The sequence below is a fragment of the Acomys minous genome (assembly GCF_964271855.1).
Source record: "Acomys minous genome assembly, chromosome: 2".
NCBI lineage: Eukaryota > Metazoa > Chordata > Mammalia > Rodentia > Muridae > Acomys > Acomys minous.
Window position 1 is genome coordinate 46,943,210 of NC_140484.1, and position 17,431 is coordinate 46,960,640.

Genomic DNA, 17,431 nt, shown 5'->3' on the forward strand with positions numbered 1-17,431 from the left:
GGCTATGGTTCCCAATTATGCAGAATAGCAGGATCTGTGCAGCTTCTTTAGCCAGGATAGTGTCAGCAGTAAGTGAACCTGTTTTAGTTGTATACAGCGCAGGAATTATAAATGAGAGTGGTGGAGGAATTTCAACAAAGCAAAGCACTCTGAAGCTATTGCTTTTCCTTATACTGGAAGCATTTTGTAGGCTATTTTTTTTTATCTTCCATTCTTTTTTTATTTTTTATTAATTTATTCTTGTTACATCTCAATGGTTATCCCATCCCTTGTATCCTCCCATTCTTTCCTCCCTCCCATTTTCCCCTTATTCCCCTCCCTATGACTGTTCCTGAGGGAGATTTCCTCCCCCTGTATATGCTCATAGGGTATCAAGTCTCTTCTTGGTGAGACTATAGGCTATTTTTGATATTCCTAGTATTGCATTCATTTAAGTACCTGAGTTGAAGTCACATATCCTGGAATAAAAGCCCAGATAGTGAGTAGATAGTTTATAGATACATAGATTAATACATGGGCATTTAATATTGTATAAACTCTTTAAATACATAAATTGGAACACAAGCACAAACAATATATCAAAATAATATATTACTTTATAGAAACTTTACAGAAAAAGCAGAGTATAAAACTTGAAGGAAAATGCTTAAAATTTTATTTAGATTAAAAAATTAATAGCTTGGCTTAAACATGAGAATATTTATAAGTGGAAATTATTAAACCCAACACTAACTTAAAAATTATAACAATGCTTTATAGAAGTACTAACTTGAGAGAGAGAGAGAGAGAGAGAGAGAGAGAGAGAGACTATGAGGTTCAAAGCCTACTGATGGCACAGGAACGCAGCCAATGGCAGTGTAAACTTAGCTATGAGAAGGCAGAAGGTATGCTTTATGTGTATGGAAAATAACGATTGGGGTGACGCCTGAGTCCTCAGTGCTTATGTGAGACAAATTTTTGAGCAGGTAAAGGTTGCTCCCTAAGGCCTACTTTGCGGGATGCCTGGGTAGGCAGTTTGCCTGATTCCTTATTTCTAGCCAGGTGTGGTGGCTCTTGCCTTCAGTCCCAGCACTCAGGGAGGCAGAGGCAGGCAGATTGCTGTGAGCTTGAGGCCAGCCTGGTCCACAAAGCAAGTCCAGGACAGCCAGGACTACAAAAGAAACCCTGTCTCAAACAAAAACAAAAACAAAAACAAAACCCGAAAAGCCCAAAGACAAAACAAACAAACAAACAAAAAACCCACCACCAACAACAACAACAAAACAAAGAGAGAAAGAAGAAAGAAAAGAAACTGTGTAAGAAGGCAGAAGGTCCCAACTGTATGTCCTTTTTCCAGGTTGTGATTAACACTGAGGCACTGGCAGAATAGACAGATGTAAAATGCACTGGAAGTGAAATTTTCCATAACTCTCATCTCATCTAAGGTTTATGCCTTTGATATTAGGACACTAAACTCATGGAATAAGATTGGAATGCCCTATTCTCCTCTATTTTTAATAAGATTCATTTGCAAATGATTGATATATTTTCCTTAAATAATGAAATTAACTGACTAGTGAAGACTCTGGGCCTGAGTTTCACTTTCTGGGAAAGTTTGTGACTATTGCTCCCAGTCCTTCACTTGTTATATGACCATTCACATTTTAAATTCCTGTATGGTAATTACTCTTGAGTGCATTTCATAATTGACATCCTTCTGTTATTAGGTCTCACTTCATTTAATTGTATAAACTGGTCGCACAATGCTGTTCACTATGTGACTTTAAGTACCTTTAGGTTCTGTACAGTTGGAAATTCATAAGAAGTCTAGAAAGTTTGATGCCAACAGTGATGGCCTAGTGGGGATGCAGTAATAAAAACATCAATTGTGAGTTCTAGGTGTCCAGCCTTCCTTTAATTAAGCAGTAGGAGTCATGTGATTGACAGGCCAGGGTTGCAAACATGTCTCAAAGAAAGACTCTCCTATTCTACAAATGCCTTTGGGCAGAAAATGAGAGTGAGTATTTTTATTATGGACTGAAGTAGACCTTAATGGCGTATAGAATTTGATCCTAATTTTATTGTCACTCTCCACTTTCTGCATCTTACTATAAATTTCTTTTTAAATATGTTTTATGCTGTACGGGTATTTTGCCTGGATGTAAGTCTATGTGTGCCCTACATGTGTGTCTAGTGCCTAGAAAGGCCAGAAAAAAAGTGTCAGACTGCTGGGAACTCAGGTTACACATGTTTATGAGCTGCCATGTGGGTGCTGGTGATGAAACTCAAGTCCTCACATGACCATCAGTGCTCTCAACTGCGGAAACATCTCTCCAGTCTCCTGTAAGAAGCGAAGAAATGCCACTTAGTTGTTCTGGGAATTCTACAAATAAGTATGCTATATGGTTGCTAAACTTTGAACATTCATGTAGATTCATAACATAGACACACAGAGAGAGAGAGAGAGAGAGAGAGAGAGAGAGAGAGAGAGAGAGAGAGAGAGAGAGAGAGAGGAAGAAGGAGGAGGAGGAGGAAGAGGAGGAGGAGAGAGACCTAGTTGTTTTTTCTCTTGCTTTTTTGGGGGGGGGCATTGGTTGATAGAGAACAAAGGGATATCAAAGTTGTGTGTACATGTGTCACAAGGGACTTGATCTGTGCTTAAAGGCAAAACAACAACAACAACAACAACAAAACACTTACAAAAATAAAGCATATATTCACAAAAGACTATATTTTGAAAATAACATGCATACTTCTTGGGACTTCATTGCAGGGCACTTGTTTCTATGTACTAACGAATAAAATTGATTTGATGAAAGACCGCTGATACCAAAGGATTCTGAACACACAGGCGGTTAGTAGTTAACTGTTGCTGTTAATTGCAGGGACAAGCAAATGTTGCCCTTTTTGCTCTACCACAATTCCCTGAACCATTCTGCTAGTTTGCTGAGAAATATCTGGGAATCTTTGGCCACTATTTGCAGGACAGAGCTTTGGCTGAAGTTAAGGTCATGAAAATCAATAGGATATTACTGGACACATCTATTCAACTCATTACTGGTATTCACTGTACAAAGAGCCTACATATAAGACACAAACATTGTTACTTTGTCATGGCTGGATTTTCGGCATTATCACAAAGATGACTCTCTGCTGTATATTTCTGAGATTTTTTTTTCCTTAAGAAACCAATCGTTCTTCGTATGCAGGGTTACAAAGTGCCTTTGACTCCACATTGGATTCATTATTTGAGTTACGAGACAGGAAAATCACGTTCTAGAATAAAGAAAATATGTGGTTTCAGACTACAAATAAATATGTGTATATATACAGATCCATATAATCATACGTATGCACGTGCACATTGGAAGGTAGGGAGATACAATAGACACATGTATTTAAATGACAGAATTTCATTCAGTGCTATAGAAGTTCTAAGGCGAGAACGACAAGCCATTCATTTATGCACATGCCATCTCATCTTCCTTTTACTCGCTAATTGAGGCTGTGGTTAGAGCAAAACTTTTGGTTCAGTTACTGATGCCATGCACTCTGATGCCTGGCTGGGAAAAGTTACATGCTCATATTAAACATTACTTCCCTAATATATTTGATGTAAGAAAAAATTTAAGATCAGAAGGAAGGAGAACAGAGCCTTAGATGCTGAAGGAATACATCCAAGTGTGCAATTGGTCTTTATTAAGTCAAGTCTGTTAAAGAGACTAGGAGAAAGCATTTCTAATTAGAAAGGAGGCAGCCAGGCTCCAAGACAGGCAAATTCAGCATAATGCCAGGAGACACTTAAACTTCCCAGAGCCTCACTTCCGTTGTTTGCAGAAGGGAAGGAAAGAACCAGGGGATGTGTTAGATTCACCTGTTTTCATGTCCAGATAATCCTCATCAGCTACAAAATCGCCTTCTATGCCTTTATCTACTGTCCTCCCTCCCTGTCCAAATCACCTGATGTTCATGTCATGGTGACTGATGTCATCCTATCTGCCATTCATGACAGCATAGATCAACACATCCTAAAGAAACCCCAGGCAAGATTGAGGGGGGCTCTAGTATACTCACCCGAGCAAAGTTAGAGTGACTCTGTTTCCACCACAGCATGGCAGCGAGCACAGCCAGCCCAAGCTCCAACACACTGCAGGTCAGCATCAGTGAAAGGGCTCCCTAAAATTCAGGAGAGGAGAGGTGGGTGTGACTGAGTCAGCCAAAGCCCTCATGCCTGGGTGGGAGGTGACTGTACAGATGAAACCATCTCCACTACCAGAAACACAGTCAAGAAGGCAAATGAATCCTCCCTAACCTAGAAATGGGGTGCAATCGATGTCTGGTCCCTTCATTCTTTGGAGGAAGAGAGTGAAGAAGACAAACTATATCAACACAGCTGTTTCATGCTACTTCCTCTTCAAACCCCTCTTGGGCAGGGATCCCTGACTTCACTGTTCACTCAATGAGGGAGCAGAGAGGAGAAGTGACCAACAGGACAGAGCCAACAGCCCCTACTCTTGTCTCTCTTCTGCTGCCTAGTGTGAGGCTCGGCAAGTCTCAGCTTCTCTGCCTCATGTCTGCTCACTTAGCACACATGTGTAATATTTTCTGCAGAGACTGGTGAGGGCTAGTGAGATTCTGACTGTGCAAGACCCTTGTAAAAGTCAGCAATGATAGAACCTCCTTCCTCGGGGTTTGTTTCTGTTTGTGGTGGTACAAGGCAGAAAAGCAACCCAATTTCCAAAGTCTGCAGTACCACAAACCAAAGCAGGGTCAAGGTAAAGAGCACACCCATGACTTCTGTCCCAAGATGTCCCTCATCAAGGCCACTTGATGGGAAAGAAGATGAATGCCATGTTGTAAACTCTTCGTTAACCTGCACACACTCGTAGAGAGGAGACAGGACACGCCTCTGTCCTAGACACAGTCTTCGCAAATAAGCTCAGCCCAGTCTCTGACTTGCATTGTGAACCTACATCCCATGATGCCGTCATACTCTGTGGTCCTTGCAGATTCCTCCCCCAATGCTTCTTCAGGCTTCTGAAGTCAGGCTTGGTTGTTCCAGGTAGTAATTTACTCCCATTGTTATGTGTCTAACTTACACATACTTTTTCTTACTGTGGCTTTCTTAACTGAAGAAGGCACCATGGACCCATCTCTATAAGGAACTGAGAAAGCCTGAGGTTAACCAGAACTCTCTATCTGGCCAGCTTCCAGCAGGGTGTTTTTTTTCTTCTTATCTTACTTTTATTGTCATAACTGAATGAATATTCTGCAGGATCATCATTGCTACTTTGCTCTTTCTCTCCATGTATTGGGGGGGCCAAATGTATGTCCTTGGATGTTTTAATTGAAGGCATGTTATTCAAAATGAATGACTTTCTCCCGATAAAATGAAGTTCCCTCACATCACTGCCAGTCACCCTTCCCACCTCTCTGTATTTCTCTTCGCCTCATTTAACCATCTCTTCTTTGAACTGAAATGAAAGACACGGTGAGCTTGCCTCCACACATGCCTTGAGCTACCTACTGTGACCCTGGATGGAGCCAACTCCCTGACAACCCAGCCCCCTGCCCTACCCACAATCCATTTCGCAGTGCTTAGCTGAGTTTTGCTCAGCTCACTTCACTCCCTCAACCAGACACATGTGCCAAGTTCCTTGTTGGCATGTCCAGATCACCTGAGTCTTTTTTGGGGAATGTTTTCCTGTCTTAATTCACAAATCTGTGGGCCAGTGCTCTTGGTTTGAGCCCTCATGATTTATGCCTTTAATGGGAACTTTCTCCCTATTCTTAAGAAACTCTAACGACAACAATACTTATGGATTCACCACCTACATTATTTGGTAAGTTTCCCTCAACTCTTTGCTATGACCATGTAACCCCTTTTAATTTTAGCCTTTTAATTCCATGTTCTTATTTGTTAAATCTCAAGGCCTAGGCCCAATGGGCGACATAGCATATCAAAGTGGACCTGGCCACAGGTTCTCCCTACCCAATACAAGGTCATCATGGTTTCCATGCCCCACCTCCTACCCTGGCCTATTTAGTGAAGGGGCTGGGCTGCTCCTTCCTATATGATCCAACCATTTTGGTTACCTGTCCTTTCTGTACCTTTGTCCTCTTTGCTATTGTCCCTGGTCCCTAGGCCTCCTCCTCCCCCCCTGGGAGAGGCATAAATGACTTCCTTCCTCCAGGAAATCTGCTGTTCCTGACCAAGAGGGTGATGTGACTCTCCTGGGGTATGTGTTGATCACTCTATTCTTCTGGCTTTTGCCACTCACCAACCTTTATTCTGGAGTCTGCCTCTTCAGCTGCTTCTTCCCACCACCTGATCTAACCATCCATCTTTCTATGCCCGTTTGGGGCACCCACCATGTGGCCATGTCTCTGCTATGCAATTAGGGTGCCCATGATGTGATTGTCTCGCGGCTACGCCCTTTAGTGCTCCACCACATGGGCAAATCAACCTAGTGAGACACTTGCTCTTCTCCTTTGGAACCCTCCCTTTTCCAAACTCCTTGCCTTCTTACAGCTACTGGTCTCTGAAAGTTCTGAATGTCTTTTAAAAAGTGTTTTAAGATGTGTTAAGGCACATTATAAATGTCTGAGAAAGTGTCTTAAGGTGTGGAAATATAAGTTGTAGAGGTCTAAGAAAGTGATTTAAGGTATATTAAAAAGATGAAAAATGCTTCAGGTTTCTTTTCCTTGCTATGCTACTGTTATATACTTCAAAAGTTCAGAATTTTAACAATCAATAGAATTTGGATAAGCCATTAATATAGCTTTGGTAAAATAATACACACACACACACACACATATACAAACACACAAGACACAAAATTGAAAATTTTAGTTTCTTCTGGGTGTCTTTTAAATATAGACTTAAAAATTATTCTCCTTGTTCTAAAAACATTTATGTGCAATCTATATATCCAGCTCTCTGGAAATTATGTTAATGCTTTTGACTCAGTCATTTTGGGGTTAAACAATGATTTAAAGTTAAAAGCAGTAACATTGTTTACTTTAGCTTTACTCAGCCTTGACCCTTCCCTAAGATCTCAAACCAGACATGGTGAAAGATTTTCAAAAGACAGTTAAAAAAAAAAAAAAAGAGGACTACTTTCCCCAAACTAAAAATGGTCAATGCAGCCTGAAGGAATACGCACAGTCAGAACAGCCTTGGCGGTGGAACAGTAAGTCTGGTCTATGCTGTAGTGACGGTAGTAGTAGAAGATTTCAGTCGGTCTAGGCTCGTTGCTCTGCTCACACTGCTCTGCGGCATGATACAAACCAGTCAGGTTCACAGAGAGGATAACAATGCCCATGAATGCAAACGCCACACTCAGGATGCTCATAGCCAGGCTGCCGTCTACCTGAAATGAGCAGCAGACCTCAGTTGTACCTCTTTTCCAAAATGTAGCACAAATTCCCTTTGTTTGTCTTCAGTACCAACCAAATGATTATCAGTTTATTTCTCTGTTCTCCCCCACCTCGTAATGTGACCACTAGAAAGAGCAGAGGCCCTGCTTTTTCATCCCCAATTTTCCCATGTTCCATCCCAAAGATGGTATTTGGTAGATCATGTTACCCAACCATAACAACATGTGTTGGGCCCAAAGAATGTCTAAGAACACAGAAACCCAAAATCTAAGTCACAATTAGATGGATAAACAGGATTTCAATAGTGAGAAAGAAAATAGTTCCCTGGCAAAATCTTCACCTGTAACGTTAAATCAAACCTTATAATGTAAAGCTGAAAAATTCTCAAGACAGTGCGAACAAGGGAGGAGGAGCAGACACCTGTTGCATTCACTGTCTGTCAACATTCACAACGCTATAGTTTGGATTGGATGTGGCCTGAGACTCAGAACCCCTGTTCAGATATAGCCAATGGACAGCTCATTCTCCACGTGGGCAAAGGGGGGAAAAGGGGGAGTGGGAACTGCCTGTGACACAAACTCTGGTGCCTGAGATTTGATCACTGCCTCTAGGCAGAGAGGCCCTGTGGGAACACAGAAAAAGGGGATGCAGGCTATACAGATGAGACCTGATAGGCTATAATCAGATGGTGGGGGAGGAAGACTCCAGCTGTCAGAGGTCTAGGGGAGGAGAATAGGGCAGAAGAAAGATGGAGGGTGGGAACAGGAAGATAAGAGTTAGGGTATTATGATCTGGATGTAATGTGAATACATTATAAAACAAAATAAAATAAAGACTTAATCGCTAAGTAGATGATACCATGAGGTGTCAGAATTTTCAGGAAGTGCCTCCTGATCAAAGGTTAGTTATCATAGAAGATCCCATAAATGGAGTATATCAGAAAATGGGACCTTCATCTTATTCTTTTCTTTGCTGCCACGTGACACATGTCTTTGCTCTCATAGCACAACACTCACCACCTGTCCACAAGCTTGGAACAAATAGATCCACCAAAACCACATACGGCTAAACTTCCAGACATGAGTCCAAATAAACCATTCCTGTTTTCGAGCTGATCTGTATCAAGAATTGAATTTGGACACAGCTAACGCTGGCTAATATACTCAGAATAATACATTTTTCCCATCCCCCATACTTGGATGCATCAACCTCACAGAAAAGGCAGATGAAACACTTTATTCCTTACACACTACATCTTTTAGAAGCTCAGACACCTAAGGGTGAGTATGGGACATTGTTCCCAGGGTCAGGTAGCGTTTGGAGTGTGGAAAGTCTTAGGATTGACTAACTAGGGCCACGTGGGGCTGGTGGTAGAGAGAAATCTTGACATGTGACTAAGGATGTTGTCATTTGTGGAAACAGTGTGAGACAAAAGAAATGAGATTAGTCTTTGGTAACTTGAGACCACAGTGGAGAGGCCCTTGGAATCTTGTTCTTGATTACTCAGTTCCAATGTTCACTTTGGATCTCATCTCTACAACATTGATGGTGTCAGTGAAATAAATTTTTTTTTCAATAGTGGACTTCTTTCTTTTTCAACTTATAGACAATGAAAATTCAGCTAAGGCCTGTCTGAAAGCTATGGTTACAGGGAGGTATTTACAGGGTATTGTAATCCAGCTGTGTTGCACTGGAGCATGATTTAATTTCAGGCCACTTATATTTTAGACAGATTGTATAAGTCACTCAGAAGTTAAAGTTTTTGGGTGCTACTTTCCACAAATAGTGGCTAAAATCAAACTCCTGGAGGCCTTGAACAATAGTTGCCATCAGGATGCTGATAGTATGTATAATTCTAGAACAAACTAGGTTTATCCTGGCATTCTTCTGTGGCTTCCATAAAAGAACATTTTTCAGCATTGGTTAAGCATCTTTCATGAGCCTTACCCTACTTAGAGACTACCTCTTTCTCAGTTACTGTTAGTCATGACATTTTACCACAGCAACAGAGAAGTAATTAGTACTCTGCATATTTGGGAGACTCGATCAGTCAGCTTTTACTAACTAAATCCCTAAAAGTTTTGCATTATATGACATTGTCTCCCATGACATTAAGTAGTAAGATTATAGAGTATATTCACAAATATAACTCCTTCACAATAACACATTAGCTTCCCTACTGCAGAGTAAAATTTGAAAGCTTGTGTTAGCCTTTTTATTACCATGACAAAATTTCTCACATCCACAACTTAAACAAAAAGTATATCTGACTCAGTTTCAGAAGTTCATAAAACCATTGTGGGACTCTTGTGGCAGAGCAGAACTGATTTTAGTCATAGTAAAAGTCATAGGCATGGGCATGGTGGTCAGGAAGCCTAGTGAAAGGATGTCTGTCTGTGCTAGGCACATTTCAATTTTTCCTTTCTATTCCATCTGGCTTTTACCTTACGGGATAGGACCATCCCATTTTGGAAATGGAACAGCCACAGAGGTATGCTTTATTAATCTCCTAGGAGCTTCTAACTCCGTTCAGGTTGATGGTCAAGATTAATCATCACAGCCTGTTGCCTACACAATGGCACCATAAGAAATCAGAATTTCTACATGAGATTCCTAGGCACTGGTCTCAGACATCAGTCACTCTGTGATTTTTGTCACCATGATAGGAAGAAAGTGCTCTGTACTGGGATACGGACAACCCAGAATCAGCTCACAGATACAGCCTAGCCCTGATGTGTGCCCTCTGGGTGTCATGCTCCTCAGTGCTGAGTTATGGCTCTTGTACTCACCCAAGCCTTTGTTGATTTTGTCTCGGTGATGATGGACAGAATTCCAGAGATGATAAACTGCTCAGACAAAAAGAAAACATTGTCAGGTCGGTTTCTGTGTACAGTGTGACCACAATTTACTCTCTGGTGTGTATGACAGACTCTCCTGGAACAAATGACTAATGACACATACACAGGTTCACAGAGGTGTCTCTTTGCCTGTGTACTATTCAGAAAACACAAGAAAAAGTAGACAAGAGAAGGAATCTATCCCAGTAAAATTCATAAAGATTTTAAGAGATAGAAAAAACACATTTTTGTTAATTGGAAAGGAAAAGTTAGAATTAGGTTATTTTTAGAGCCTCAGACATTGTTTTACAAGGGGAGAGAATGGAAAATAGCCATGGGGTTTTTGTCCCGTCTTTCATTAATAAATTTATGGCACTCTGATTTGTATATGTAAACCATGCAAACTTCTTTCAATAAATCTCACTTGAACATGTTGAAGTAACTTTTTGATGTGCAATTTTCAACATGAGGAGTTTTTCATGTACATCCTTTATGACATAGGCCTGTACTTTCCATTTCTTGTCATGCTCTTGTTTGGTTGTGTGGCATGATCTTGACATGAAGATAATGCTGGTGTGCTAAAATGAGTTTGGAAAAGTAACCTCTGCCTTTCAGATTTTGGAAATAGTTTAAGAGTGACTTGTGCTAGTTTGTTTTTAAGGAAATCAGGGAAAATATTAAATAACACAGAGGAAAAGGTATAGGAATTTCAGTAACTGATCCTCGAGATTAAGATAAATGAGAACAAAAGAAAAGATAAGGTTGCATTGTAATCTTTAACATGACTCAGAAAAAAATTCATCTAATAATTAAAGGAAATCAAGTAGCAAACTATCTTTAAACATTTTTTAAGGTAGTAATTTTGTCTTTTCTATTCTGCAAAGTTTAGTAGCGTATGCATGTAATTACATGCAAATAAAGATCTCTGTGGTGTAAAGGATTGAACTAGAGGTCTGTGCATTCTGTGCATGGGTTCTACTGCTAAGCTACACCCACAGGTGCACATGTAGCATCTTCACAAAACTAAAAGAACCGAATGCCTCTTCTAATGCATGGGCTGCTTAGTTTAAAGAGCACAGTATGGTGAGGAGAGAAAAAGAAAGTAACAGCACTGGCTTAGAAACACCACATCAGCACCATGAGCAGGGCTAAGTCAACAGTGAAATGGTGTCTATAGTATACACCCTTCAGGGAACCAGGCAGTATGGCAAGTCAGTGCTGTCATTGTCACCTAATGACCACCGGTCTGCACTCAATCGACAATTAACAAACTATCAGACAAATTTAAACTTTGGAATATTTCATAAAAATCCAAGCCAGCACAACTCAGAAACTGTCAAATCATTTAGGACAAAGTCTGAAAGGGTCCAAATGAGGAAGTCTACCTCTGGAGTCAGAACAAGTGGTATGAGGCAGTGTCTTTGAGTGGGAACAAGTGACATTCATAGAAAACTGGTGAAATCAGACAATGTATTGGCCTGAGGTGACAGGAAATCTCACTTATGAGTGAGACTCAGACTATACCACATCAATCTAGTGGAGAAGTGTCTTCAGAGCAAAGGACATTCATGACCTCCTGACCCCAGACATGGAGAGTTTCAGAGCAATTTCTGGTCCATGACCCTGAGTGCCTCCAACAGAGCCCGATCCTAAGAACGAATGCTCCTTCCTGCAGGTGATTCATGGACGTCATTGCGTTCTACAGAAAGCCCTAGACCATTTGGATCCCTCTTCCAGGACTTTCCCCTAAACTCAAGAGGCTACTAAACTCATCATAGCTCAATAGATGAGGTGAAAATTCATATGCACAAGAAACATTTATTTGAACTATATGAAAAAAAAATCTTCAGAATGGCCCTCCTACACTAAGACTTTCTGTGGATGACAGAGAGAAGAACGAGATCTACCATCAACCCCTTGTGCCCAGGAGACAGAAATGCAGCCAGGTGACATCTCCCTTCTCTGTCCTCTACATCTTATTTCCCCCAGAAGTCTACTTACAAACAAAGCTCCTATAAATGGGTAACCAGATTTTAACAGGGCTGAGAACTCTGAGGTAAAATATTCTGCATGGGGAACAGAAGCCAAAATGATGCCCACACCCAACACCATCACAGCACACATGATCTGGATTGCCTGTTGAAAGAAGAGAGATGAGAGATTAAACCAGCAATGACCAGTGAGACCTCTCCACTCCTCCCATAGGGCTCATGCATGGTCACTTTCTACAATATCCTAGTGAGCAAAAACACACACACACACACACACACACACACACACACACACACACACACACACACACACAGACACACACACATACACACAGCTCAGGGGTGAGAGAGGAAAATTCATTCTGGAGGGTATGTGGTTCTTCCAAAGCCTCAGGACACCTTCAGGCATTACAGTCCCTGAGCCCCTTGGCTACTCAAGGCCCTTCCTAGCAGCTCTAGTCCAGTGCTGAGCTGTGAGTCCATGGTTAGCAAGTCTCTTGCTCCCTCTTGTGGGAAGAAGAGGCATCTGAAGGCCCTCGCACAATGACCATTGGAATGTGGAAGCCTCTCCCCACATCACTCAGAGCTCACAGAGCACCACACAGAGCCAGGCTATCTGGCCAGCTCCATGGCACCTTCAGGCCAGGTGGCCATTCTGGGCATCCCCCGCCTCTATGTTGAAGGGGAAATTTGTCTTCCTGACATCCTCCTTCACCTCACGGACTCACAGCTCTTGTAATTTTTTGATTAAGTGATTTTCTAAGCTTCTGCTATGTGTACTTAAGAGGAATCCAGAGGGCTGCATGCCCAACGCAAGGCATCAGTTTCATTAAGATCTGAAACTGAAATACACAAAGGCCCTTGAAGATAGTGTTAGAGCAGACAACACTGAGGTGCAGCCCCATTGATCCTCACAGCACCAAACACGTGTTCTTCTCATCTCCTTCCTTTACCAAACACGTCCATTTAGTAAGTCCAGGATGAGCACACAGAGGCAGACCAATGGTCTTTTTGTATCCTCTCTTCTCACTAGTGAGGAGAAGGCTGGTCTACACTCCGAGAGCACCTAGATTGTACCTACAAATTATTTTTCTTAAGGAAAATACTAGCAAGTGCTCTCCAAACAGAAAGGCAAAACAAAAACTGAATTAAACAACAAAATCCCAATGATGCATTGAAGGAGATGATGGGAGTTTGTTCCTTCTAAGTACATGACATTAAGGGCAAAGACTTGCCAATTTTGTGGCAAGTTTTAGTGATGTAAGCAGCTGGCCAAGGGCTTCCACGGATCCACAGACCACTCTGTAACCACTCTGTCTAAACCGAAGGTTTCCCACACCCTAAATCTATTTCTAGTTCTAATACACACAGTCTCCTCCCTTTGCCCTCCACAGACGCCACGGATTTCTGAGTGGGATTTACCGCCAACACTTTGACCTCTGCCTTTAGACGTTTCTTCAGGCTATCTTGCCTCTGGGGAGCAGGCTGGGGTTTGTTGGCTTGAAGAATGTTGATCCCATTTGGAGAAATCACCATCACATTCTCATTGGCCACTACTTGTGGAATCATGATGGCGCTCCCACAGCTGGAAAAGAAAACGGAGTCAGCTCTTAAAGAGAACTGTGCTCACTAGGTGTTTTTGTTTTTGTTTGGTTGTTTGTTTTGTTTTTCTGTTTTTTATTTGTCTAGTTGTTTTCTGAAGAGGGAGAGAGAGGAAGAGTGTGTGAAGTTGAATGGGAAGTGAGGATCTAGGATGAGATAAGAAAGGGAAATCCATGATCAGAATACATCGTAGGAATTTTCAATAAGAAACTAAATGCTCTGACTCTGAGTACAAAACTTAAACAACATCAACAACCAAACAAAACAGATCATGACGCCCGGGGTCTGCCTCTACTTTCCAGACCTGTCCTCTGGCAGAAGAAATTATTCAGGACGTCTTTTCCCATAATGTGAAATACAGCCTGCTGAAGACTGGGTCTTTTGTCTCCTGGTGAAGAAAGACCTCAGCCCCAGGGTATCTATAAAAACAAAGACACTAAGAAAGACCTTCTAATTTCTATTTTTCAAGGCTTAGGCCTTATTTGGTCAGGCTCTCAACTAGCTCATCTCTCCACCTTGCCTCATCTCTTTATGTGTCCAGCTATCTTCCCAGGCCCATATTCACAACTGTCTCTCTTCTGTGTCTCCTGTGAAAAGACCTTCCTTCTTCTCCTTCCCAGAATTGACCCCTCTCTTTCAGGAAGTCCCACCTTCCACTTATATGTCCCTCTGCCAATCAGATTTTTATTGACAGCTGCTACATCCATACAACACACAAGAGATTCCTCTAGCACAGCCCAGTGATTTTTAGATAATAAATACATCATAGGAAGGCATAGCCTGAATCCCCAGTGGTTCCTGTGCCCATACCCAAATATTAACACAAAATTTGCAAAATATATCTCCAGTCTTTACTCAGTTCTACCTAGTTCAAGTGCATTTAAAAAGATTCAGTGACATTCACCTTCTGATTACTCTGCTAGAGATGAGACATTAAAATTCAGCCTTAAATATTTTCCAATTCATGCTATATGCCACTCAAAATACTTAGAACTATTTGTCTATTTTGTGTGTCTAATGGTACCATTTTTAGAATTAGCACTTCACATTTTATCGTATTTTAGTAGATGTGATCTTGTAGTGTTTTTAATCCTCAAAACAATCCTCTAACGTCAATTAATAAAATCATTATCAGTAAGAAATCCAGAATCAAAGGTTTGATGTTCATGTGGAAGTACTTCATGCTTTGTACAGGGACATAAAATCAATGTTAAACAAATAGTTAAAATTCTCATTATTAACCTGGTGCCTAGACACAGTTGGGTGCTGGACCCCAGCTGTTGTGGACTCTGGTTCCTCTCCTTGTTTTCCCACCTGCCAATGGCAGCCTGTGTTGAGCCTCTTCAGTGTGGAGAAGCAGCTGAATGCAGTGCAGAGAGATGTCCTGGAGATGTAACCTGAAGGTCAAGGTCAGACTCATAGCCTTGTGAGTTGGAAGGACCAGGTTTCCTGTGGTATCGGTTTCTGAGCTCTGCTTGGCTCTCTTTTCTCCGTGCTACTCTCAGCCCTTAGGCTGTCCAATTAGTGAATGGCCTGAGAGCCTCTGCACATACATGAGCTCTACACCTGCAAGTCATATGACCACCAAGATCATGCAGGTGGCAACAGAAGATACAGAGGTAAGCCAGATTCCCCCTCCCTTTGCCCATTTAGTTCTGAAGTGCCCCAGTGTCTCCATCACTTTTATGAGCACCAGCAATTTCCCCTAACGCTGTCTCAAAAACAGAGTCACACAGAGGGAAACCTCTTCAGGGTTACCTACCTGAGCCTGTGAGCCTCCTCACCCCGTCACTCCCAGCTGAGCTCTCAGGAATCCCCAAGAGCTTTAACTCTGGGTTATTTTGCAGTCTGATCCTTGGTTCCTACTTGTGAATTTCTGTCCCCAGCCCTTCCTCTTTCAGTGTTCACTACCATACAGGATGTGATGCTTCCAAACTGTGGACGTGTTGAGTAGAGCTGCACTTCCTATTTCAAAAACTCCCAGTAACTTCAGAAAAATCATTAATAGAGCCAGTACTGGGAGAGTGTTGGGTGGTGAGCCCTGACACTCACCAGCTCCATGTTATACCCAAATCCACGATCTTGAATCTCACTGGTCTAATGTTAAACAGAGAACAGCTACAAGCTGAGGAAACACATGAACATGAGAGAAAGTGTCATTGGAAGGCCATCTTGCTTCTAAGCAGTATTTAATGAACTATCTTGATTACTAATGATATTACCATTAATGGTAATATGATGAATAAAACATTTCAAATATACATGAAGTATAATAATAGTAATCATCATCTTAGGCCTTAAGCAACTATTCCATAATATATAATTAATTGTAATAATTGAACATATTACAACATTTTGAGTACGCTGCTATTTGTTTTTTTTTTTCCCTAATTCCCCAGGCTCTGAAAAAGCTGCAAGCAGACTCATTGATTAATTTCTACTGGCTTTAGAGTTTTCATCATTTCCTTCTCCTAATCTACTTCTACAGCACTGGACTTTTCCACCAGCAGAGGTGCCCAGGGAATCAATCACTGGAGACTTCTGGAAAAGTCATTGGTCAGGAGAGGAGCAAGCAGGGAAGTTTCAACACACCATGAATGACTTCATCAAGCCTGCTCTCAAGATGTTGTCATGAAGACAGGTGTCCCTGTGGCGTGCAGGCACTTGGGTGGGCACAGTTCAGAAGCTGACTTAGATAAAATTCATTGCACAGAGGAAACTAGAGCCAGCTGCAGCAGCTGAACAGCCACACTCTGGAAACTTCCTTCCTCCTTTTCTTGGAGTCAGCCAGAAAGGACTCAGGCTCCAGCATGAGCTGTCACTGTCACATCAGAGGGTTGTGTGTGTGAATTCCCTGCAGGCTTCACAGCAAGCAGGGAAAAAACTGACCCAGGAGGAGACACGAATGAAAGTTTTGTGGACAAATGGATTGAACTAGAAATGATCATAATGAGTGAGTTAATCCAGAAGCAGAAAGACTCAAATGGTATATACTCACTTATATCTGGACACTAGCCCAAGGGCATGTCCCATGAAAGTCTTCACTTACCAGGAAAGTGAGACAAAGGGGAGGACATCCTATTGGGACTCTAGATGAGAGAAGCACGGGAGAAGGGGAAATAGGAAGATCCAGAGGGTCTTAGAAACCTACAAGAAGAACTTTATTACAGGCAGATCTGGGCCCAGGGGTCCTGCTCAAACTATGGCACCAGCCAAGGACAATACTTGCAGTAAACTTCGAACCCCTACCCAGATCTAGCCAATGGACAGGACATTCTCCACCATTGAATGGAGAGTGAGGTCTGACTTTCACATGAACTCTGGTGCCCCATATTTGATCACGTCCCCTGGATGGGGAGGCCTGGTGGCCCTCAGAGGAAGGATAGCAGGCTACCAAAAAGAGACTTGATACCCTATGAGCATATACAAGGGGAGGCGGTCCCCTTCAGTCACAGTCATAGGGGAGGGGAGTAGGGGGAAAATGAGAGGGAGGGAGGAATGGGAGGATACAAGGGATGGGATAACAATTGAGATGTAATATGAATAAATTAATAAAAAATATTTTTAAAAAGTAAAAAAAAAAAAAAAAGAAGAAAAAGAAAGAAAGAAAGAAAATTGGCTCAGTCCAATTTTATTGTAACC

The 17,431-nt window shown here is 41.8% G+C and overlaps 1 protein-coding gene across 2 annotated transcripts; it reads right to left on the reverse strand.

Moving 5' to 3' along the window:
• Positions 1–478: 478 nt before the first annotated feature.
• On the reverse strand, positions 479–15,709 carry LOC311592536 (membrane-spanning 4-domains subfamily A member 6B-like). Of its 2 annotated transcripts, XM_084773063.1 has the most exons (8): positions 15,552–15,708; positions 15,032–15,186; positions 13,610–13,772; positions 12,198–12,332; positions 10,149–10,205; positions 7,146–7,352; positions 4,054–4,155; positions 479–3,255 (listed from the first exon to the last, which is right to left on the reverse strand). In XM_084773063.1, exons 3-8 carry the CDS (start codon positions 13,754–13,756, stop codon positions 3,160–3,162), a joined length of 744 nt encoding a protein of 247 aa, XP_084629189.1. In that variant the 5' UTR covers positions 13,757–13,772; positions 15,032–15,186; positions 15,552–15,708; the 3' UTR covers positions 479–3,159. The 2 variants fall into 2 exon arrangements, with proteins under 2 accessions (XP_084629189.1, XP_084629188.1); XM_084773062.1 differs by lacking the exon at positions 15,032–15,186 and having other exon boundaries at positions 15,552–15,709.
• Between the last annotated feature and the right edge of the window lie 1,722 nt (positions 15,710–17,431).

Bases quoted from the DNA above. Each gene is read 5' to 3' on its own strand.
- LOC311592536 (XM_084773062.1), bottom strand. From the start codon at position 13,756: ATGATTCCACAAGTAGTGGCCAATGAGAATGTGATGGTGATTTCTCCA. The intron at 12,333-13,609 runs GTAAATCCCACT...TTCTTTCAACAG, and splicing joins CAGAGGTCAAAGTGTTGGCG to GCAATCCAGATCATGTGTGC. The intron at 7,353-10,148 runs GTGAGTACAAGA...TGCTCATTTCAG, and splicing joins CAAAATCAACAAAGGCTTGG to GTAGACGGCAGCCTGGCTAT.